Source organism: Saimiri boliviensis, chromosome 2 (genome assembly GCF_048565385.1).
Source record: "Saimiri boliviensis isolate mSaiBol1 chromosome 2, mSaiBol1.pri, whole genome shotgun sequence".
In the NCBI taxonomy this organism is placed as follows: Eukaryota; Metazoa; Chordata; class Mammalia; order Primates; family Cebidae; genus Saimiri; species Saimiri boliviensis.
The window spans coordinates 39,011,908-39,036,682 of record NC_133450.1 but is presented as its reverse complement, the minus strand read 5'-3'; the positions used below and the strand labels follow the sequence as shown (position 1 = coordinate 39,036,682).

The following is a 24,775-nucleotide window of genomic DNA, read 5'->3' as shown; positions in this document are numbered from 1 at the left end:
CTGGGTTCAAGCGATTCTCCTGCCTCAGCCTCCCAAGTAACTGGGACTACAGGCATGCACCACCACTCCCAGCTTATCTTTGTACTTATAGTAGAGATGGGGGTTTCACCGTGTTGGCCAGGCTGGTCTCGATCTTTTGACCTCAAGATCTGCCTACGTTGGCCTCCCAAAGTGCTGGGATTACAGGCATGAGCCACCACACCTGGCCTATGGCTCTTTCATAGTTTGTTACAAACCTTCTTGTTTCCTCTAGTTTCAGAGAGTCTGGGGCTCTAAGGCTTTGAATTCCTGAGTCTTCTGACACATTGTGTTACAGTGATTCTCAAACTTCATTGAGCGTGCTCTGGTGAAACAGAGCTGGGTCCTGCCCACCAAAGATTCCAATAGATTCTAATAGATTGTGATTATAGGCAGCCGCCATCACTCAGGAACAGGGGGTAGTGGCTCACATCTAAAAAAAAAAAAAAAAAAAACACTTTATTGAGATATATTTCACACACCATACAATCCTCCCATTTAAAGTGTTTTAGTATATTCAGAGTAGTGCAACCATCAGAATATTTTACATTTGTATCACTCTTTTTTTTTTTGTATTTTTTTTTTTGTATCACTCTTAAAAAGAGTCCCAAACCTGTGAGCAGTCACTTTCTATTTCTTCCAACTTTCCTCAATCCCCGCCCCAGCCCCAGGAAACCAGGAATCTACTATCTGTTTGGATTTGCCTATTCTGGATAGTTCATGTAAATGAAAATGCACATTTGGTCCTTCGTAACTGGCTTCTTTCACTTACTATAATGTTTTCAGGATTCATCCCTGCATCAATACTTCATTACTTTTTATGGCTAATATTCCACTGTACAGATATACCACATTTTGCTTATTCATTCATCAGTCGATGAACATTTAGGTTGTTTCTTTTTCTTTTTTTTAGGAGACAGAGTCTTGCTTTGTCAGCCAGGCTAGAGTGCAGTGGCATATCATAGCTCATGGCATCCTTCACCTTGGCTCACGTGATCCTTCTGCCTCAGCCTCCCAAGCAGCTGGGACTGCAGGAAGGCAGCACCACACCCAGCTAATTAAAAAAATTTTTTTTTGTAGAGGTGAGGGGGATGGTCTTGCTATGTTAACTAGGCTGGTCTCAAACTCCTGGGCTCAAGTGATCCTCCCACCTTGGCTTCCTAAAGTGCTGGGATTACAGGTGTGAGCCACCACTCCTGACCTGGTTGTTTTTACTTTTTGGTTACTATGTGTTAGCCACGAATTAATGAGGCCATGAACAGCTGTGTACAACTTTTTATATGAACAGGTGTTTTCATTTCTCCTGGGTGTATAGCTAGGAGTGAAACTGTGGAGTCAAATCGTAAATCTACATTTAACCTTTTGAATTGTGCCACTGCACTCCAGTCTGAGTGACACAGTGAGACCTTGTCTCAAAAAAACAAAAAATGCCTTTTGAGAAACTGCAGACTGTTTTTCAAAGCAGCTGCACCACTTTACATTTCTGTCAGGAGCACAAGAGGGTTTCAGTTTCTCCAAATCCTGGCCAACGTTTATGATTACCTGCCTTTGGTTATCGGCATCCTAGTGGGTGTGAAATGGTATTTCACTATGTTTTTAATTTGCGTTTTTCTGATAGCGAACACTATTGGGCATCTTTTCTTGTGCTTATTGGCCATTTGTCTGTTTTCTTTGGAGAAATGTCTATTTAGATCCTTTGTCCATTTTTAAGCTGGGTTATTTGCCTTTATTAAATTGTAGGAGTTCTTTATGTATTCCATTAAGTTTCTTATCAGACATGTGAATTGCAAAATTTCCTCCCCATTCTTTGGGTTTTCTTTTCACTTTCTTGATGTCCTTTGATGCATAAAAGTTTTAACTTATTGTGAAGTTCAATTTAACTATTTTTTCCTTTGTTGCACATGGCTCATATTTTTGAGAAACATTTCTAAAACACAGCTCAGAACTCTGGAAGCCTTGAGATCTCAGAGCTTGGTGGGGCTTTTCAGGTCACCTTTGAGAGGAATTTTCTCCATGTTTGAGGTTTCATTCCTCCATCCCAGCCAGGCATGGCTCCTCTGAGCCAGGAGCATAGAGCCCCAGGGAACCTTTACTGGGTTTACATTCCCTCTCTCTGCTGAGGTCTGCCACAATAGAACAGCTGAAATGACAGTCTGGAAATGTCCTTTATTGTGAAAACTCAAAGGCTTTTATCTCTGGGATTTGAAATTTTCATGCAAGTGTTGGCAGCCAAGAATTAGGAAGGAGGAGGGAAAGAGATGGGGGAGTAAACGCTGCCACTGATTTCCATAGAGAGTCACCTCAATTCTCTGTTGTCTTGGTTTTCTCACTCATACAGTGGGGCTCATTCCTCCATCTCCCCATCTCACTGGGGTACTGTGAAAGTGAATTCACACGTATTTATTAGAACACCTTGAGATCTTGGATTAAAGGCATTACTGAGACACAAGGTATTATTATAACAATAAATGATTTAATAGCAGGGTGAGACCATTGCAACAAGAACTGGTAGGAAGGAAGAGGCTCTGAGCTGTGGAGGGGCTGCAGACTGAAGCCCCTGGCCCTGGACACAGGGTTTTATTCTTGGAGGTGAGACTGTGATTTCTCACAAGCTCTTTGGGCTATTTCAGCTGAATTCAGCAGTTTTACTGAGTGCTTCCTATATGACTTCTACCAAAGGGAGATTACAATCTTTTTAGGAAGTAGGTGATATAAAGTAAAACTAAAACAATTATTAATAGAAACAATACAAGATATTATAATCAAGTGAATTGGGTATAACAAGTGTCAGAAAGAAACTGGAAGCAGTGGTGATTAAGAGCAGAATTCCCTGTTATGACTTCCAGGTCTACCACCACCCATTAGCTGTGTGACTTTGACTTTGTCTCAGTTTCTTTTTCTGTTACTGCAATTGTTTTTGTAAAGCACTTAGAAGAATGGCTAATACATAGTAAATAGTCTCATGGTGGACCCACCTAGGCACTTGCCTGACACTGCTTTTGCTGGTTATAAAATCTTTGCCAAGTTGCTCCATGCCTCCAAGCCTCAGTGTTCTGTCTGTAAAATGGGGATTAGGATACCTCATACCACGCAAGGTGGCTGTGAAGATCCCAGGGCACAGTTTGTGAAGAGTGTAGCACAGCCCCTCTGCATGGTGAGCATTCACTGGAGGACAGTTATTACTGTCACTAACACTGTAACGTGCCCTGGCTAAGGCGTGAAGGGTCCCTCACAAGTGGCTTAGTTAATTAAGTCAGGGGGTTTCTCTGGAAGCTGGAATTTGAATCGGACCAGAAGGCATTCGTAAGATTCAGGTGATAAGAAGTCAGAAACAAACAAACAAAAATGGTGAAAGCCTAATGTTGGAAAGCGTAAGGACAAATCCTGGAAGGCCAGAATGGGGACTTGTCACTTTTCCCCTAGCTGGCGGGGTCTAGTGGAGCCCTAATGGAAGTTGATTTATCTCCGAGGAATCCCTGCTCTCACCTTCGCGGTCCGCGAGTCTGGGGCTCTGCAAGCCTCCAACACACCCTCCCTCCCTAAGGAATGTGGGCTCCGCTTTCAGAGCCTGCCAGACCGAGCACCTACCGCTTCCTCCGCAGTCAGGAGCCTGGACGCTGCCTTCACCCCACCCTCTGCCAGGATCCAGTTTCAAAGTCACCTGAAAGCCATTTCCTTCCGCGCCAGCCCCGCTCCTCCCCTCGCAGTAGATCACCTGGACCTTGCATTTGCCCAGAGTAGCATTTTGGGGCGGGCGCTTGTTTTATTTTAAACGAGACCTCAAGAAATCGTTTGCTCTATACCTGGATAACAAATACACCCCGTGGTTCTGATATCAGCGTCCCATTCCTCCTCCCAAGGAACTAGTGACAAAGTCTTACCAGTGGGCGTTGCTTCTCTTCCGGGGCCCCAGCCTGGGCTTCCCTCCTCCGGGCTTGTAGGGAATAGCCTCGTTTTTTTTTTCGGGATCTTTATTGATGAATTATTACAGGTTTTCAGATTTATGCTCTTGCTCAAAATCCAACATGCCTGTATTGAATGTCCCTGTCCACCATCCTCACCCCTTGCCCCAGTTTCCAGGTGTGTACCTTTCCATGCGCACATGGTCATACACAGAGACATAAAGACAAACGGTTCTCTTTGTTTTAAAAAAAACGTGGTCCTCTATCATCTGTTTCTGTGTCTTATTTTTCCTATTTAACAGTTCCTTGAGCTGCCTTCAAGTTATCTGCTTTATCTCTTCCCCATCAGCTTTTCGGAGGTTTGGATTTACCTCTGTAAAGCGTCACAGGGACGGAATTATGGTGAGGAATTCAAGACATGCCTTTCTGACTCGGAAAAGCGGAGACGGCCTGCTCTGGTAGGACCCCCAGATCCGATCCCAGCTGGCGACTCACTTGGGAAAGCCCTCAGCCCCCTTCGTAGGGCCCAGTGTTCCCTGTCCGTGCAAGGGGGACGCTCTGGCCATCCGTGCGCTCTCGGGAGGCTGTGGTAGCAGGTCTGTGACACCAGGGTGACCCCACCACGTGCGGCTTGGAATCCTAGAGCATCTAGGCTACCCGGGAGGGGCAAGCGGCCGGCGGGACTGACCCTGCCGGGGCGCGCGCTCATCACCCTGCGGGCGTTAATCATTAGCCGCACCCGGGCCCCGCTGCCGCCGCAGTCTCACCCCGGCTCGGGCTCGCGGCGCAGCAAAGGTTCCCCGGCCCCCGCGGAGCCGCCAATTGCTGGACCGCAGCCGCGGGCCGGAGTCTCCACCCACAGGAAAAATTCCTGGCCCGCCCCTCCCTCGCTCCCTCATTCCCTCCCGCCCTCCCGCTGCCGCTCCGGCTCCGCTCCTCGACTTCCTGCCCAGCGCTGGGAAGCTGCGCGCTGGCTGGGGTCCCCAGGGGCCGGGTCTGGGCGGGCGGAGGGGCTGGCGGTGGGCGGGAGCGGCGGGCGGCCTCAGCCCCTTCCGAGAGCTACTTTCAAACTCGCGCCCGCGTCGCTGCGGCACCTGGGTAGCCCCGCACCCAGTGCGTGTCCGGAGCCCGCGGAGCGGCGACCGCTCGGTGAGTGTCCCCGGATCCTCCCCCTCCCTTCTCCGCTCTGCCGCCTGCAGTCACGCCGGGGCTCCTGTCCCGGGCCAGCCGCCTGCGGGGTGAGGACCCGGGCGAACGAGGAGGGCCTGGGACTGTGTGGGCTCCTGCCCGGGCCATCCTGCCGCAGAGGGCGCGAGCGCGGGAGGGTCGTGCGGGGAGGCGTTTTCTGTCCTTTTTCCCCTCCACTCCGGAAACAAAAGGGGCAAATGCGCCGGGTGGCTCCAGAGAGGCTCAGCTTGAAATCCAGAAAGCCCGCGAGGCCGCGCGCGCCCGAGGGCTGGTGTTTGGCTGGAGCTGTGGGCCGGGCGGGCGGACCCTTCTGCGCGGGGATCCGAGCTCTGCTCCTGCCTGCCCGGGAGGCGCCTGCAGCCTGTTCCGGGTTGGTGCCGCGCGGTGCTCGCTGTTGTTGGGAATCTCGGCTACCTGTCCGGGAGCGAGGGGAGTGGGGGCCAGAAGCGTGGAGGGGAAAGCACAGAGGCCACCGGCCGCCTCGACCTCGCCCGCTCCTGAAGTCCGTTTGGTTCTTCGCACCCTTCTGTCAGCCCTTTGGTTTGGAAAGCCTGGACAAGGCGTGCAAGCTTAAACTTTTAAGGCGTTGTTTAGATAGCTACTTGTCTCTTTGGGGTGACTTTGGAACACAAAAGGAAGAATGGAGCGGGAAATGGAATGGTTGGAGGTGGAGAGGTGTGGTTTTGGGGGAGAGTGGTGTTAGAGGCCCCCGAAGAGTTTTGACCTCGTAGTCACTCGCTAATCTGTTGGCAGATGTAGGTGCCTCCTGTACCTTGCTCTGGGGCCCCCGGCAGGAGACCCACACTGCATTCACCTTTCGGGAAACCCTGGACTGCGAGTTCCCAGTTTCTCCCCAGCCGTGCCTCTGCACGCAGCCCAGTCACATGGCCCTTGCTCAAGAAATAATAAGCAGGGAGGGTAATGACAGTCCAGAGAGGGGGAGGGGCCCACGCTGAGCACCTCGGGCCGCCTAACCTTCAGCAAAGAGGCTTTCCAGGCTCTCCTTTGTTGGACAAGGATGGAATCCTGAGTTACTAAACCCCGACTGTTCCCAGGAGGAAACCTAGGAAGAACCAAAAGTGTACATTTATCTCTGTTATTCATTTCTCCCCTGTGGTTCTGGGCCGGCCCCCTGGATGGAATAGCCTCACCTCCCCGTTCGACACCTGCTGTCCCCCACTCCCTTCCTGGAAGATGGGACTACCCTTTGGCTCCCTGGGTCACTTGCCCTGGGGATAGAGCAGGGAGTTGGGGGGAAGAGGTACCCAGAGGCCAAGTCCTAGCTGCTGAGGGAGTGACGTGTGGAAGAGCTGCTTTGCGGGGCTTTTCTACTGCCTTTTATTAGAAGTGGCATGGCAGGGGAATTGGAAAGAGCACTGGACTGGGAGTCCAGCACGGGTTTATGCCTGAGTTTTAAACCTGGCTCTTCTGCATAATACGGAAGATGGATGGAGTTGAAGGTTGAGAGTCCCTTGGGCTGGAAGGCCCCTCCGATTAGCCTACTCCATTTACTCGTCAAGGCAGCAGAGCCCGGAGGGGTGAGGTGATTTCAGCCTGGGACCCTATTGGCCATGTAGAAACCAGAGCTCAGATTTCCTCATTGTCTGATCTGTGTTTTTTTTTTTCCAACATGATCTGGTCAATTCACTTACCTTTTCTGACTCAGTTTCCACATGAATAAAGTGGGATCCCTTGCCCGCTCTTCCTCATAGGAGCTGTGGTGAGGATCAAAGGAAGCCTCATTTGTGGAAAGTGCTCCATAAACTCCTGTTAAAAATAAAGGGCTCACAGTGGATGGGAAGGGAGTCTCCCAGTGGTTTTAGAATTTGCTGGCTATGTCCCATGTGTGTGCCACAAGGAAATGTTAGATTCTAGGAGCCACTGGTGGATGTTTGAAACACCCTGGTCTTAATAGCTCAGCTCCAGAGTAAACATTTGCCTTACCAAATCCACTGCTATCCCAGGGTCACTGTTTGCGCCGGAGGAGGCCAAAGGCCACGGCTCGTGGGGTGACGGGGTGAAGGGGGAAGGCGCCTGTGTTGCGGATGTATACCTTGCCCCTTCTCTTCTGCTGGCTCCCAGAACCTTGTGAAGGCTCCAGCTGTAAGCCTGGGGGTGCTGCCACAGGCCCAGGCCGTCCTGGCCTCGGAGGGTTAAAAGCGAAGCCCTCTGACTACTCTCTGTTGTGTTGGGGGTTGCAAGGACTCTGGGAGGGTGTTGCTTTTGCAGCTGCACTCAGGGCTGTCTTCAGCTTCTCATCTGTGCCCCCTCCCCCATCCCAGGCTGCCCCTCTGGCCCAGGCGACTGCTCTGTCCCGCCTCTCTGGCCAGCTGCATGTCCACAGGCCTTTGTTCCGTGGCTGCAAGCCCGCCCTACTCCATCCTCCCTCCCCAGCAGAAGCCCTCCAGCTGGGGCCCTGGCAGCTGGAAATCACAACTGCCAGCAGGAAGGGGCTACTGGAGCCCCTAGCAGACCTGGCAGACCCTCGTTTCCTCTTGTCAAGCTCATCTGGGCCCCCCCCCCATGCACCTCTGGCCAGATTCCCACACCATCTTTTCTCATCTCTCCTTTCTTCCTCTGAATGGACGGTTCATCTTTTTCCGCCAGTACTCATGCCTCTTAGTTCTACTTTAAAATACTCTATTCATTCATTTAACAGTTAAGGAGTTAGCACTTACTCTGTATGAATGCTAGTTGCAGAAGACACAGCAGTGAAGAAAATATACAATAATTATTGACCTCATAGAGCTGACTTCAGCAGGAGTAACAATAAAGGTTGAAATAGGGAGCACGTTAGTGATAATCAGAAATAAAAACTATGATAGGAAGGTAGGTGTGAATTGTCGTGGAAGGGCTGAGGTGACAGTTTAGATAGGGTGGCCGGGGAGGTTTCTGGGAGGAAGGTACTTTGGAGGTGATGCCTGAAGGAGGTATTTTCCTTCATCTCTGCCTTCTCTTCCCTGAAGCCCAGCTCATCTCACTGTGGCATCGAGGAACAGGGTTTGGAATGGGACACACCTTGGTTTCAAATCCCTGGTTTGACAGCTCACCAGCCCTGTGCGCTTTGACGTGGTGCTAAATTCCTTTGAGCTGTGTTTCTCACCTATAGCAGGGAGTTAGTCATCATACCTACCACATGCGGTGTCTCTCACCTATAGCAGGGAATTAGTCATCATACCTACCGTATGCGGCATCATGACCACGTACAGTGAGATGACATGGTGAATGCTTAGCAAAGACGATAGAGAGGTTCCATAAATTATTTCTCCAACCAAATTCTGCAGGGCGAGCATGAGATGGTTAATGCCATTGCTAAGGGCTCTAGGTGCAAAGCTTTTCATTTTAGGTATTGGGCAGGAGTAGGGAATTAGAGGGAGGGGAAAATAGAAAACCTTGGCAAAAACTTTGTAGTTAGGGAGCCTTTCCTGCCCTACCCTAGATTGCAGATGGCTGGGGACGTGGGACTTCCAGGTGTGTGCTATGTGCCACCCCCACTGCACCCCCACAGTTAGCATGACTGGGGCAGTCCTGACCACCCCGATCTTGCTCTGGAATTCCCCCTGCTTCCAGCCAGCCCCAGTGAATCACACCTCCCTGGCCTCCCAACTCTGCCTCACAGCTGTCTACCCCTCCCCCAGCCTCCTGTAGGTAAATTATTCCTGGAGGTCGATGCCAGCTGGTGGGAGAGGACCAGGGGTAGGGAAAGTGGAGGAGGGTGCAGACGGTGGGTGGAGCTGTCCTAGGAAAGCCCAAAAAGGTAGCTAGAGGATTCTGGTGGAGGCTCTGAGAAGGCTAGGAAGACTTCCAATAAGGGTTTGCCATGGACCAGAATTTAAAGCAACAGAGTGACAGACACAACGAGAGCTCAGCGTCGTCGTCTGCGTAGCTCCTAGTCTAGCTCCCAGCCGCTTCCACCCAGCTGATCTGATGAGTCTCCACCCCTCTCTGCTGGTACTACGGCCTCGAAGGGAGGGGTGTAATCTAAAGTACTGCTGTCATAGTCTGTGGTGAGTGGCTTCCTGAGGACCCTGCCCTAGCTCAGGAAGTGAGGGATGGGCAGTGGAGGGTGAGGCCTAGGGAAGTGGTCATGGCAAGATCTACCCCCCTGCCCCACCCCATAGCGTGTGGCTGCACACCCAGGGCAGCCAGGCAGGCCCTGTGATGAAGGAACTTCCTGAGCCTGCCAGTTGGTGCCAGGAGATGGGTAAAAGCTAGATGATCTGATAACAGAGGAAGTTGCAAAGAGGGCCCTGAACAGCCCCAAGCATGCTAGCGTTGGGTGACCTGAAGTCAGGAGAAAGAAAACTGGACGGGGCATGGACTAAACTGATCTGAAGGGGGCCCGTCTAGAGCCACTGGTAGCCCCACCATGTGTCGGCTGCCTGGGGATAAAGGTTGGCCTTGCTAACTGGGTTGCTGTCTGAGGCCAGGAATGGTGCTGGGCTCATCTTTGTGCCCAGATGGCATTGAGAATGGTACAAAGTGTGATCAACAGGATGTGATGGGCTTGGGCTGGGGTCCCACCCTGAGAGTGATCTGGGCTTGTGGTCTCATCTTCTGCAGCTTTTGATCCATGGGACCCTGCCGCTGCCTTCTTCCCCCTCGGTAATCCCATGGGATTAGGGGGAAGAAGGCAGCGGTAGGGTTGAGTCCAGCCCTAGGTGGGCTGTTGCCATCAGGGAATGCAAGCACTAGGGAGAATAGGGCTTCCTACAGTTATCTCGGCTGACCTTCGGGAAGGGAGCCCTTATTAAGTAAGCTCAAGGAATGGAGTTTTAAGGACTTGCACTCTCTTTCATGCTGAGCAGATTTGGGCTGAGCACAGCCAGAATAGGGTTCTCGTGGGCACAGTGGTAGCTGTGCATGCGGCCTCGTGAAACACAGTTTGAGGGTCCTACAAGTTGATCTGATTATCACCAGAATCTGGGCTGGGACTGGAAGGGAAAGATGCAGAAGGAGTGAAGTCTGTTTTAACTTGGCAACAGGGTCCCAAGAGGAGAGGTGGGTCCTACAGGTGCTGGAAGCTCTTAAAAACTCACATCCTTTACTTCCCAGGCTGCGAGGCTGTGTGTGTGTGTGTGTGTGTGTGTGTGTGTGTGTGTGTGTGTGTGTGTGTAAAGTATTTATTGAAAAGGAACCAGTCTTTTTTTTTTTTTTTTTTTTTTTTTTGAGATGGAGTTTCGCTCTTGTTACCCAGGCTGGAGTGCAATGGCGCGATCTCGGCTCACCGCAACCTCCGCCTCCTGAGTTCAGGCAATTCTCCTGCCTCAGCCTCCTGAGTAGCTGGGATTATAGGCACGCGCCACCATGCCCAGCTAATTTTTTGTATTTTTAGTAGAGACGGGGTTTCACCGTGTTGACCCGGATGGTCTCGATCTGTTGACCTCGTGATCCACCCGCCTCGGCCTCCCAAAGTGCTGGGATTACAGGCTTGAGCCACCGCGCCCGGCGGAACCAGTCTTCTTATACAGCTTCTCTTCCTCCAGCTCATTGCTACATCCCCAGAGCCTGTTGTACACTAGGATTCCAATAAGTATTTGTTTAATAAGTAAAAGCCTACTGTGTGATGAGATCTTAGGAATTAAGGAAACATTCATACTCTTTATAAATGTTCTGTTCCTGACAAAGAATGTCCATGAGGTTCTAAGAAGTTAACCTGTAGTCAGCTGTTCTGACACTAGGGCCGGAAGCCCTGTATTCCTGCAGCATGTAGGAAGGAGACCTACAGTCACTGGAACCTGTCTTCCAAGGCTTGCTACACGTTTTGCTGCCTTGCAAATTGGCCCCAAAGTGGACAGCAAGGTGTACTTATAGTCCCATAATATGTTCCATAACATCCAATAACACCTCTCCTATCCTAAAGTCTTATTTGGAACTCAGCTACCCAGCAGCCTTGCTTATTTGCATGTAGCCAAGAAGGTCAAGGACTCAAGTTCCTACATTTTTCTTCATACCAGCCTCCTCAGATCCTGTCTAACTTACATGTAAGCTGTGTCATCCTATTTTCAAGTTTGGAAGAAGCAGCAAATGAAAGAGGATAAAGGCCAGGTGTGGTGACTCATGCCTGTAATGCCAGCCCTTTGGGAGGCTGAGGCCGGTGGATCACCTGAGGTTGGGAGTTTGAGACCAGCCTGGCCAATATGATGAAACCCCATCACTACTAAAAATACAAATATTAGCCAGGCGTGATGGTGGGCACCTGTAATCCCAGCTACTTGGGAGGCGAAGGCAGGAGAATCGGTTGAACCCAGGAGGCGGAGGTTACAGTGAGCTGAGATTCTCACCATTGCACTGCAGCCTGGGTGACAAGAGCAAAACTCTGCCTAAAAATAAATACATAAAATGAAAGAGAATAAAGAAACAGCATAGAGGGGGGAAAATGACTACAGTGCTGAGTTGGCAGTGAGAGCAGACTGAGATAAAAACTCCAGGAAAAGCAAGTGCTAGCAGAAAAGCTGGGGGTCTTTTTTTGTGGGGAATGGCTTGGGATCATCAGTTTGATAATTCAGGCTTTGCTGGTAATTGTGACCCAGAGTCATCGAGAAAAGATTAAATTATATTCCCTTGACTCTGTTTAGGAAGGCAGGGAAGTGTGTAACCGGTTTCTAAAAGATTCCCAGTCAGGTTGGCTAACATTTTAAGTGTTTTACTTAGGTGATAATAACACTAATCCTTTCAACAAGGCCAAGTAGGTGGTTTACCCCCTTCTCTCACCCCCAGATGAGGAAACCTAGTCCCCACGAGTTGGGTAACTTGCTCAGGATTGCTCAGCTAATACTTGGCAGGGATGGGTTTGAACTTTTGGAGCACACTCTTCGCCCTACCCAGCGCTGTTTTGAAACTGCACAATCTTGCAAATGCTGCTTTTTGGATGCCCTCTCCCTGCAGGGGTTCCAGCTGTCCAATCTTAATTCAGCTCCACCCAAGCAGATTGCCAGTTATCCCAAAGGGTGTTTGTCTCAGTTGAAACAAGAGTGCTTTTAATGCATTTACATCGTAAGCACCTACCTGGGTGTCACACAGCACTTTCTGAAGCCAGAAAATGACAGGAAGGAGTTGCAATTTAAAACCTCCCAGGGCTCTTTCCACAGGAGCTTTGTTCCTTTGTTTGGGTCTGGAAACTGGGGAAGGATGCTGTGCTGTGCTGCCTAGGTGCCTGTTGCCCCAGCTGGTGTCCAGGGTGGCTGGAGCCTATCCCTGCATAGTAGCCCCTACCCCGTGTTCCCACCATCTAGATCTAGCAAGTGTTGATTATCTTTTTCTTTTTGTTGAGACAGGGTCTCACTCTGTCACCCAGGCTGGAGTACATTGGCACAATAATTTGTCACTATAGCCTCGACCTCCCATCCTCAAGCAGTCCTCCCACCTCAGCCTCCTGAGTAGCTGGGACCATAGGCACTGCCACCACGATCAACTAATTTTTTTTTTTTTTTTTTTTTTTTTTTTAGTTTAGGTAGAGACTGGAGCTCACTATGTTGCTCAGCCTGGTCTTGAACTCCTGGGCTCAAGAGATCCTCCCGCCTCAGCCTCCCAAAGTGTTGGGATTCCTGGCATGAGCCACCATATCTGACCTTGTAATTTAACTTCTGCTTCCCAAACGTACTTTTTAAATTTATCTGGAACGTATTTTTTTACATGATACTGGTTCATATAAAACCTCATGAGGAGCTTAAAAAACATACTGATTCCTGAGTCTGACCCCAGATTGGATCAATAAAATAAAAATACTTTGAGGGTAGGGTCCAGGCATGGTTATGAAATGTCCCCGGTGACTTTTATATATAGCCATGGTTGAGAACCACTCAACCTTGTGAGATAGAACGGATCTTATTTTTTCCAGAGAAATAGCCATTTTTTATTTCCGGCACTGGGTATTTAATAGTCCATATTATTTCCTACTGACCAGTTTATGATGTTCATTATTTATTTATATATTTGTTTTTTATTTTAGAGCTTTGTTGAGATATATTTCACGTATTTTAAAATTCGCCCATGTAAGGTGTATATTTCACTGGTTCTTAGTATATTCAGTGTTGTGCAGTCATCACCACTATCTAAGTTTAAAGCATTTTTAGAAGTCCAGGCCGGGCGCGGTGGCTCAAGCCTGCAATCCCAGCACTTTGGGAGGCCGAGGCGGGTGGATCACGAGATCAAGAGATCGAGACCATCCTGGTCAACATGGTGAAACCCCGTCTCTACTAAAAATACTAAAAATTAGCTGGGCATGGTGGTGCGTGCCTGTAATCCCAGCTACTCGGGAGGCTGAGGCAGGAGAATTGCCTGAACCCAGGAGGCGGAGGTTGCGGTGAGCCGAGATCGCGCCATTGCACTCTAGCCTGGGTAACAAGAGCAAAACTCCGTCTAAAAAAAAAAAAAAAAAAAAAAAAAAAAAAAAAAAAAAAAAATTCAGTGCGCTATCCATTGTGCCACAGAACCAGACTAAATTTAAAACATTTTTGTCACCCTCCCAAAAGAAACCCTGTGCCCATTAGCAGTCATTTTCCATTTTCCCCTTCCCCGGGTCATAGGCAACCACTAATATGCTTTCTGGCTCCAAACTTGTCTATTCTGGATGTTTCTTTTTTTGAGACCGAGTTTCGCTCTTGTTACCCAGGCTGGAGTGCAGTGGCACGATCTCGGCTCACTGCAACCTCCGCCTCCTGGGTTCAAGCAATTCTCCTGCCTCAGCCTCCCGAGTAGCTGGGACTACAGGCGTGCGCCACCATGCCCAGCTAATTTTTGTATTTTTAGTAGAGACGGGGTTTCACCATGTTGACCAGGATGGTCTCAATCTCTTGACCTCGTGATCCACCCGCCTCGGCCTCCCAAAGTGTTGGGATTACAGGCGTGAGCCACCACGCCCGGCCGATTGTCTTTTATCATTTAGCCTGAGGCTTTCAAAGTTCACCCATTTGTAGCATGTATCAGTACTTCATTCTTTTTTTCTGCTGAATAATGTTCCTTTGTATGGGTATCATACATTTTGCTTGTTGTACATTTTGTTTAGCTGATGTACTGTTGAGTTATTTCCACTCTTTTGCTATTATGAATACTGCTGATATGACCCCTGATGTACAAGTTTTGTGTGGACATATGTTTTTAGTTCTCTAAGGTATATACCTAGCGTTAGATTGCTGGGTCATGAAGTCATGTTTAATTTTTTGAGGAACTGCTAAGTTGTTTTCCAAGTAGGCTTAACTATTTTACATTCCCACCAGCAATGTACAACAGTTCTGATTTCTCCAGATCTTTAGCAATACTTGTTATTGTCCATCATTTTGATTTTAGCCATCCTGGTCAGTATGAAGTAGTATTAATTATAGTTCAGGGGCATTTCCCTAATGTCAATGATGTTGAACACCTTTTCATGTGTTTATTGAGCATGTGTATATCATCTTTGGAGAAATGTCTTCAGATTCCTTGCCCATTTTTATATTGAATTGTCTTTTTATTATTGAATTGTAAGGGTCTTTATGTATTCTTGATATAAGTTCATTGTTAAATATACAGTTTACAGATTTTTTTCCGTTCTGTGGTTTGTCTTTCCACTTTCTTGGTAGTGCACTGCGGAACACAAGTTTAAAATTGTGATGAAGTACAGTTTATTTTTTCTCCTGTTGCTAGTGCTTTTGGTGTTGTACCTAAGAAACCATTGCTCACTCAGGTTCGTAACAATTCACTCCTATCTTTTCTTCTTAGAATTTGATAGTTTTCCCTCTTACATTTAGAGCTATGACACATTTTGACTTTTTTGTATATGGTGTGAAATAGGTGTCCAGATTCATTCTTTTGCATGTGAAGATTCAGTTGTCCTAGCATCTTTTGTTGAAAAGATTATTCTTTCCCTATTGAATTGCCTTGGCACCTTGTTGAAAATCAATTGCCAATAAATGTACAGGAATAAAATAGGTTTTTGTTATTGATCTTGTACTCTGGTACGTTGCTGAACACTTTTATTGGTTCTAATAGTTTTATAGTAGATGACTTAGGATTTTCCATATACAAGTACAGGTTATCTATGAATAGAGAAAACATATTGACAAGACTGGATATCCTTGTCGTCTTCCTAATCTTAGGGAAAAAGCATCGTGTTTCTCAAGTATGATGGATCTGTGGGTTTTTCATGGATGCTGTATGTAAAGTTGGAGATACTCTCTTCTCTTCCTAGATTGTTGAGTGTTTTCATCATAGAAGAGTGTTGGATTTTGTCAAATTTTTTTTTTCTGGCTGTATTGCAATGATCAGGTAATTTTTATACTTCATCTTATTATCAACTTGAATTATGTCAATTAATTTTTAGATGTTAAGCTAATCTTGCATCTCTGGGATAAATGCCACTTGGTCATAGTGTATATTCCTTTTTATGGTTGCAAGATTCCATTTGTTAGTATTTTGTTGAGGATTTTTGTGTCTATGATCATAAGGAATGTGGGATTGTAGGTTTCTTTTTTCTGATATCTTGTCTGGTCTTGGTAGCAGGACAATACTGACCTCATAGAATGAGTTGGGAAGTATTTGCTGCTCTGTTTTTGGGGGTTGAGAGTTTGTGAGGAATTGATAAGAATTATTCTTTAAATGTTTTGTAGACCTTACCAGGGAAGCTATCTAGTCCTGGGCTTTTCTTTATTGGAAGTTTAAAAGTTACTAATTCAATCTCTTGTTTAGAATTTTTCTTTCTAAATCTGTCAGTGGTTTGTGCCATTCCAGAAATTTGTCTGTTTCACCAAAGTTATCTAATTCATTGGCATATAATTCGTGACATTTCCTTATCATCCGTTAAGGTATTTTTTGTCTTTGGTGTTCTGCATTTATACTACTTACAATATGTCTAAATGTGGGCTTATTTGGAATGTAACTTGGTGTGTGCCTTCCATCTGAGGACTAACGTCTGTCCTCAGTTCTGGAAGATATACATTATCTCTGAAATTTGCATCTTGCCCATTTCCTTTTTTTTCTCTGTGGACCTCTAAGTCTATTAATGTTCATATTTCCTATCATTTCTTTCATCTAAATTCAGGATGATTTCTTCAGTTTATCTTTCACCTAACTAATTGTCTCTTTAGCCATGTTTAATTTTCTATTTATTGAATTTTAAATTTTAACATTGAATATTTTATTTTCATGTAGTGCTTTTTCTAATTGGCCTGTTCCTTACCCCCTTATACTAGCATGTTCTTTTATTATGATTTTTATCTCTTTTATATTTCCAATCATTTAAACTATTCATCTTTAAATATCTATTGTAGACCTATTTAATTTCTAGTTCTTTGAGTGCCAGTTTGTTCGATTTTCTGACTTATGATGGTTTGTTTCCTTGTGTGGTTTGAAATTTCTGTATCAGGTTCCTCTTCAGCGGTTATAGAGGGTGGGATACTTCAAAGCAAGATTTTGGAAGCGTTCACTTGTTGGTGATGTTGAGGTCTAGGGCATATGAGACGTGTGAGTGGATGGCTATGGTGGAGCAGAGGAAAAGACTGTTGAAGGGCTCATCCCCAGATCGTCGCCTGTTTGGCTGCTTCTTACAGTACAGGTCTGTGCTCTAGAGTCACCTCTTTAATGCTTTCCCAGGCCTCTCTAGCTAGCAGAAATTCCCATCCTCCAGTCATACTCTGTTTTCCCTCCTCTTACCTTTTTCATAGCACTTACATGCTCCAAAAATGTTATTTGTCTGCCTTTTTGTGGCCATCTTCCTCATTGGAATGTAGGCTCGATGAGAACAAGGACTTGTCTTACCCATTGCTGTGTCCCTAGTGTTGTACTGGACCGAGCATAGAAAGTCAACACCCAGACAAAAGTATGTCAAATTGCAGGGTCATTTATTATGCCGGCGACCACGGAGGACTCGCGTCTCTCCAACCCGTTGGCCCTGAGTTCAGGGGGAGCGGAGTTTTTAAGCTGAAAAACCACATCCTGGTTTTAGGGTGAGGGGATGCAGGGCAAGCAACTTTTCAGCACTTATTGATAAGCAAAAGCAAGCACTTTTCATGGAAGCCAAGGTCAGCAGTTATTGCAAAGAGAATGGGGAAGCCGTTACAGCTTATTTTAAGAACAGCTTTGTCTTTTATAAAATGGCATTTCTCAGGCTGTTTTAAGAACAGCTTTGTCTTTCATAAAATGGCATTTCTAACTTTTAGGCTAGCCATGTCACACCTAGCACATGGCACATGGTTTATACTGTCCATAAATGTGAGTGAATTTGAATAGTCTTCTTTTCACACAGGAAGTTGTCCCGGCCGTGACTCTGAAGCTTTCTGCTCTGGGCTGGGTATGACTGGGCAGTTAGAGAGGAGGTGAACAGCTTGGCCTTCCCTTCCCAAACATGTCTGTGCTCCTACTGGGGCTGCCTTTTTCTCCCAGCACAACAGCCCCCAAAATCGCATCCATCCTGTGTGTTTCCACCTTCTTCTGGCACATTTTTGCACAATGGCCAAAATGAGAAGTAGGGATCTGAGTACCAGAGGACGTAGGGGGGAAAAAGAGCACAAAACGCTGGGAGGTCTGGTTCTTACCTCTAGGACGTTGTTACCGAGTTGCGGCAACAGAACACTCAGAAAAAACCAGCATGGGATGCTTGCCACTCACTGAGCCCTGTGCAGGTTGGTGCCCCGGCTGCGAGAGTTTGTGAGTGGAGAAGGAAGGCCTGCATCTTGGGGTTGCCTACTGCTGGTCGTGTACCATTTCTGGAGGCATCTACAGGGGAGTTATGAATTCCCAGGTGACTCCATTTTGGCTCCTCTCTGAGGTTGCCCCATACTCTAGGAACTTGCGAGCAAACAGTGTTAACTTGTTAAAAAGCAAAAAGGGCCCGAGAGCATTCCTATGAGGTGGGGAGAGAGATGGCCTTCTTGGCTCTCAGGCTCTGTGGGAGGTCGTGTAGAGAACGGTGAAGGGCACAGGGGTTGTGGATTCCAGCAAACCCTGGCTCCCCCACTTCCCTGACTCTATGGCCCTGGGTACCTGAGTGTTGTGAGATTATGTAGAGAATGTGTTTTGCCTGAGGTCTGGTACACTCTTAATAAATGCTGGCTGAGATTATTTCAGCGAGGCGTTTGGGGAGCCTTGTGCCTCCGTTTCCTGACCTGTAAAATAGGGATGGCCACTTGCCCTTCCTCTCTGCCCCCACTATTGTGAGGACAGAAGGGTTAATTATCCTCCCGCCTGGAGGGCCTGGGGTGGGGGAGGTGCTGCATAAACAGAGCATTGTTGTGCTGGTGAATGATCTGGCTTTGTTCTGGAGTCATCAGTATTGGACTTCCTGCAGTTAGTATCCCTGTGCTTCATTGCTGGAGGTACTTGCAGGTCCTCAGCCCTGTGGCGCTCACCTCTTAGAGCTGTGGCCTGGGTCCTCACCCAGTGGGGACCTGCAGAATTGTGTTGGGAAGTCGTATTTCCTGGGCTAGGGCCCCCCAGCAATCAGGAATGAGAGAAATGCAGAAAGTATGACCCACACGCGGAACTGGTTCTGAATAGAACGTTTATTGACGAAGTTTTGCAGGAGGCGGCGGGCGCTTTAATTCCCGAGGCTGTTGGTGGCAGCCCGCTGCTCGCCCCAAGCCTGTTAACTGCTGGGCTGCCGGTGCTGGGGACAATGTGGCTGCCCGGCTCCTTGCCACCCTCATGGTGCCCGAATGGGAGCCCTCTTGAGGAAAGCGGTAGGTACCCGGCCGGGGCCAGGCCAGGGGATGGGAATGGGGTGGGATGAGGCTTTCTCAACTCTGGGCCTCTAAGCCTTGCCAGACTCCCCAGGAAACCCAGCCAGTCACAGGCTTCAGGGCAAAAGGCAGGTTCTTCCCTTGTGGGTTAGACACTGTGAACTATAAAGGGAGCAGGTGTAGGGGAACTGCTCTTCTTAGTGGACTCTATGTGGCTGGGTGACAGCAAGACAATCCTATGTTCCTTTTGGAGGTAACTGTAAATGCTTCTGCTGGAGGCTTCAGGGGGACTTCTCGTCTTGAACATTTGGAGTTGGGTGGTTAGAGAAGGTCATGTAGGACCCTGCACGCACGCGCACACACACACACACACACACACACACACACACACAGAGGGAAAAGCAGAGTTAATCTCCCACTTCTTCCTGATGTTTCCTTTTCCCAGAATCCACAGAGGGTGGTTGTTTTGGATCAAACCATGGCAGCTGGTAGAGCAGGTGAAAGGAGGTTATTTCCCTACCCTACGTCCTCCCTGGGGGCAGCAGAGCCGGACCCGATCCTGGCACCCATCACTTCCATAGCTCCTAGCAGCCAGAGCGTGGAGATCGGGGCAGATTGACCCCAAATCAAGGACTCACTTTTCCAGGAGTAGACGCTGCCTGGGCTATGTCTCCGCATGTGTGCACCCCAGAATTGGGATTGGGTGACACTGCCCCACCAGTCTGAATTCTGGTCCAGGTACCCTTCCAGCTGAGGCAGGAAGCGCCCCTCCTCTACCCAGGAACTGGTTGGATGAGTTTCTTAGGCCTCTCCAGTGAGGCCCCTTAGAAGGGGAACACGGTTGATGGGAAAGGAGCTATGGGTGGAGAGGGGGCCCCCTGGATTCTGTAGGATAAGGGAAATGTGTGTGGCCCTGCTAGCTGAAGGGCTGGCCACCTTTGGGAATTAACACTGTGTGTGTGTGTGTGTGTGTGTGTGTGTGTGTGTGTGTGTGTCCATGTCCATAAGATCTGCTTTGGAAATCCACGCTCCTAACTTCTCTGGGTCAGGCGTCAAGCCCAAGGTCAGAGCCCATGGCAAAGAAGGGGGTTTTGTTGGAGCTCTTTTCTTGCTGTATCACCTGCGAGGAAGAGGAATGAGGGAGGGGAGGGCTGGGGTTGTTTACATAACTTTCTGGATCTGGACTCATTCTTAGAATTGGGAAGGGAGTTGTGTTTTAGGGAAGTGCCCTGGCAGCCTTGCCCCCAAGCCACCGTTCTGATGTGCTTAGGAAGGGAAAGTGAAAATTGAGGGAAAGAAAAACCCCTGGGTAGTTGAATGCACACAGACTCCTTCCCCAGTCCAGTTGAGAGCTGCTGGCCTGAAATCCCAATGAGAGATTTCTTCCATTTAAGAACTGGCATCTCAGTTTTCTATAGTAGATGTTCTCTTCCTGCTCCTAGAAGCAGTTAGTTTATATGTAGCTTCATCTCTTCACGTTTATGTTGGGTCTCATTTCCTCCCCTCTCACGCGGGTGGAAATGGGTCTCATTCTTCTTTCTAGCCGATGTTCTCTTGATCTCTCACTCCTCCTTGAAGCTGTCTCTGAATAGCCAGCACCTTCCTGAGCTTCTGCATTCTTCCTGAAAACTCCTTGGCTCTAGGGACACCTGCAGCCAAAGCCCATATCATGGTTTGGACCTTTTTAGGGCACATTCTTCCACATTGTCTCACGGAGCCCCACTTCCACGTGTCTTGGTAGTTGTTCTTCCAGACCTATCTTGGATCTGTCCTTTCCCACAAAGCTACGCGGATTCCTTCCGTCTGTCCTTGGCCTGCCTTGCAGCCTGGCCTCTTGTTGCCAGATGCCCCAGATGGCCTGGGGTGGTCTGGGTCCTCTCAGGACTCAGCTGTTCCCTTGGCAGCAAATGCACTCAGATCTCTTCTTCACCTGGCAAAAGCTTACTCATTTATGACTCAGCTAAGATGTCATCTCCTCCTAGAAAGCTTCCTGGTCCCCCAGGTAGCACTAGCTACTCCTTCTGTTAGCACAGTTTATTTATTCATGCTTTTGTATTAGGACTCAAGGCATTGTTTTGTGAATACTCTGTTTATTTGGCCATTTTTCCTTCTGAAGTTCAAGTTCTTCAAAGACAGGACAAGATCTTATTCATGTCATATCCCCAGGGCCTGGCATTCTTGTTCAGGAGTGTTGAATGAATTCCCAAACTGGAGGCAGCCTTGAACTCCCATAGTGCTCACGACTGGATGCTCTCCTCCTTTTCTTACAGATGCACTTGTCTTGTTTTTCATTATATAATGTAAGCTCTGAAGAGTGGGATCTATGTGTGATTTGTCCTAACTGCAGGGCTGCCATGATGTCTTTCTAGACAGCTTGGGTAGGAAGATTACTAGGGTCATCTTCAAATCAGAGAGAGATTGAGGCACAAAGAGCACGCTGACTTGCTCCTGATCGTGCAGTGGCTAGGCAGAGCTAGGGTAGTTTGGAGGCGTGCTGGCTACAGACCCCGGGCTCTTTCACACACATTCTTCTTCTGCTTTTCCTTTTCTTGATATTCCCCGTGACTTAGGAATGGATCCACACTAGAGCCTTTCCCAGTACCTTGCCATTTTACCTTATGCCCTGGCTCTCCCAGATGTCTACCCTGCAGATGGGTTTACAACCCAGGGACCAGTGTCAAGGATGATTTTTGTTAATCACTTATTTGTGCATTTGCTGTCTCAATTTGCCTTCACTTCTGCTGTTGCTCAGGCCCGCCATACCCCATGGCCATGTTTCTCTCCAGCTCCTGGGAGTACATGCTGTCTCTCCGTGTGGATCCCTGAGGAAGGCGCCCTGTCTGCTGTAGGGGTGGGATTCGGACTCATTTATACTTCATTTATTGGTTTGACCTCCTGTTGGGTATGGGTATCAGCCTACTTTACTTTCCAGCTGAATTGCTGTGTGTCTGCCTTTATAAGATCACGGTCTACTTTCCGGCCAACATGGTGAAACCTCATCTTTACTAAAAATAAAAAAATTAGCTGGGCATGGTGGTGTGCACCTATAGTCCCAGCTGCTCGGGAGGCTGAGGCAGGAGAATCACTTGAACCCGGGAAGCTGAGGTTGCAGTGAGCTAAGATCGTGCCATTGTACTCCTGCCTGGTGACAGAGACTCCGTCTCAAAAAAATAATGGTCTGTATTGATGTAGAGATCATAGATGATGGATAAACACACGGGTGGTGGGGGAAGGTCAGGTCATGCTGGTTCACCAAGTTTAACTTGTATCATTACTTTGAGATATGGGTCAAACATTTTAGGTACAAGTCAGAAAAATCTCATTGTCTTGGTGGCTACAGAACAGTTAAGTGATGTATCCATCATCATCGCCACTGCTGTTCTTGGTGGGTGTCCTGTGTGTCAGAGGTATGGGTTACTTGTATCCTCTCAGCCCTGGAGACACCCCAGTCAGGTTGGCACTGTTACTGTGCCTATTTTCCTGATGAGGAACTGGAAGCTTGGTGAGGTGAAGTGACTTGCCCAAGGCCACATACAGCCAGGAAAAGTGGAGGACCTGGAATTCAAACTAGGTCGGGGCTGATTCCAAAGCCTGTGGATGCGTTGACTGCATTTGACCTCTGTGGGCCCCACTGCATCTGTGCATATTCTCTACTGCTGAGAAAGCTGGGGGACCTAATGGATCCCCTCCACACGCACTTGATTCCCACCAAGGCTCTCCAGCGTCTCTGAATCTGAGACAGTAGTAAATACAGCTTCCTCCTACCTGCCCAGCCCCTCTAGCCTAGAGGCCTCAAAACAAGCAGCCACTGAAGTGGGGATGAGGCTGTGGAGATGGCAAATTCACAGGGCTGGGTCCTTGAATCTTGCTGGGAAGTAGCAGTGGTCCTGTGAGCCTTTTTGACCTCAGGATGAGAGGGGTGGGGCCTCTGGGAACTTTGGATCTGTCTGTGATTTCCAGGGAGTCATTTCTAGTGACACGTTTTAGGGCTTTCTTTGGCTGTTCTGTTTTTGGGGCACACTGCATAGTGACAAGTTGTGCTGGCGGCCAAGTGACCTCTACCCTGGCTGTGAACAAGAGCAATTTATAATCAACAGTAATTGCCCTCATTTGGCTTTAGCATATGTTTACACGAAACTTCCTGATAGACTGCTTTTCCCGGGACATTTATAGGGAGACCAGATCATCACAGTCCCTTTTCTTTCTTCCTTTCTTTTTTTTGAGATGGAGTCTCACTCTGTCACCCAGGCTGGAGTGCAGTGTCATGGTTTTGGCTCTCTGCAGCCTCCACCTCCCAGGTTTAAGCCATTCTCCTGCCTCAGCCTCTGGAGTAGCTGGGATTATATCACATGCTAATTAACACACACAGTGAATTTTTTGATTTTTAGTAGAGATGGGGTTTCACCACGTTGATCAGGCTGGTCTTGAACTCCTGACCTCAGGTGATCCGCCTGCCTCAGCCTGCCAAAGTGCTGGAATTACAGGTGTGAGCCACCACGCCTGACCCATCACAGTCCCTTTCTAAACTTGGCCACCTTCCCCTTCCTCCTAGTCTCTTGTGGCTGGTCACCTAGTTTGTAGCCCAGCAGGGTAGCTCTGCTGTGCTCTAGTTCCCTGTCTGGGGCCAAGTAGGATGGGACTACCAGGGTGAATGAGCAGTCACCAATCCTGGCACTTCTTGGTTGATTGGAAACTTGCTAGCAGTGACTAATGTGGAAACTCATTAGACTAGGAGAAACTGGCTTTGGTCTTGACCTCACCCACTGTTTACCTTTCTCTTGACTGTGTGAGTGATGGGAGCGGATCCAGACACTGTCCCGCAGTCCTTCCAGCAGGCATTCATTGAACACCGAATGAGCCTTGCTCTCTAAGGCTGAAGGGAAGGTATGGGAAAGAAGGCCCAGCCCACTGGGTTTTACTGTGTTGTCCAGAAGAAATGGTTGTATATATCAAGCCCCAAGACCAATGCTTTAACTGATTCTCAGGGTGTTTCAAGTTCAGAGGAGCAGATTACTTCCTATTGCTGCTGTAACAAATTCCGCAATCTTAGTGGCTTAAATCAACACACGTTTGTTGTCTTAAAGTTCTGGAGATGAGAAGTCAGACTGGGTTTGCAGGGCCATGTTTCTTCTGCAGGATCCGGGGCAGAATTTGTTTCCTTGCCCTTCCCAGCTTCCCAGGCTGCCCGTTTCCTTGGCTTGTGGCCCCTTCCTCCTCTTCAAAGCCAGCAGTGTAGCATCTTCTAGTCCCCTTGTCTCTGTCCCTCTGCTTTTATTGTCAAACTTGTCTGACCCTGACTCCTGCCAGATTCCTCTTATGAGGACCCTTATGATCACATCAGGCCCACCTGGCTAATCCAGGCTAATCTCCCATCTCAAGATCCTGGATTTGATCACCTCTGCCTTCTGTGTTCCTTTTGCCATATAAGGTGACATTCATAGGTTGAGGGTCAGGCTGTAGATTTCCTTATGTGAGAGCATTATTCAGCCTGCACTAGCGTGTATGTTGGGAAATGGTCAAGGAGGCCTTTCTGAAGGAGGTGATTGGCTGAATTTGTATAGGCAGAGGGTCTGGGGGCCCATTCCAGGTTGGAGAGAAAACGTGGACACATGTCGTGGTGGTGGGGACAGGGGGGTGTGAATGAATGACTCTCCCTCTGAGCAAGATGCCCGGCTTTCCTTTCTTTCCAATGCCAGGCTGAGGGAACTTTCTGGACTTCAGCTGTCGGCCCAGACTTTCTCCTGGAGTCCATGTGGGAGGGCTCCCCTGGCAAGGCACAATCCTTTTCCTTCCTGGCAGCTGTGGTCCTGCTGCAGGGACCCAGCCAGACTGCATGGGCCCTGCTGCTCCTAGGTGGTGGGAAATGCATTCCCAAGGGAAAATGAATATGAGCCAGCTGGGCTGGGTTTGGGTGCCCCAGAAACCTTGGTCACACTGTTGGCACAGCCTCTGCTGGCAGTCACGTTGCTCACATGAACACAGAGTCACTCCCCGGGGAGCCTTCTCTCGTGCTTT

At 48.3% G+C, this 24,775-nt stretch overlaps 1 protein-coding gene across 4 annotated transcripts in view; it reads left to right on the top strand.

The window, feature by feature from the left end:
• The first annotated feature begins 4,838 nt into the window (after positions 1-4,838).
• The window catches only part of PLEKHG3 (pleckstrin homology and RhoGEF domain containing G3), a 42,694-nt gene continuing 22,757 nt past the window's right edge, over positions 4,839-24,775 (top strand). The window contains exon 1 of one of the 4 annotated variants that reach the window (XM_074393129.1): positions 4,839-5,069. Coding sequence is in view for 2 of the 4 variants with exons in the window: in XM_010335150.3 (XP_010333452.2) it covers positions 18,737-18,760 (24 nt within the window). In the remaining 2 variants the exon portion in view is untranslated. Of the gene's footprint in view, positions 5,070-13,461; positions 18,761-24,775 lie in introns of those variants that run through there. The other 3 variants (XM_039468814.2, XM_010335150.3, XM_003924428.4) reach the window with 3 other exon arrangements.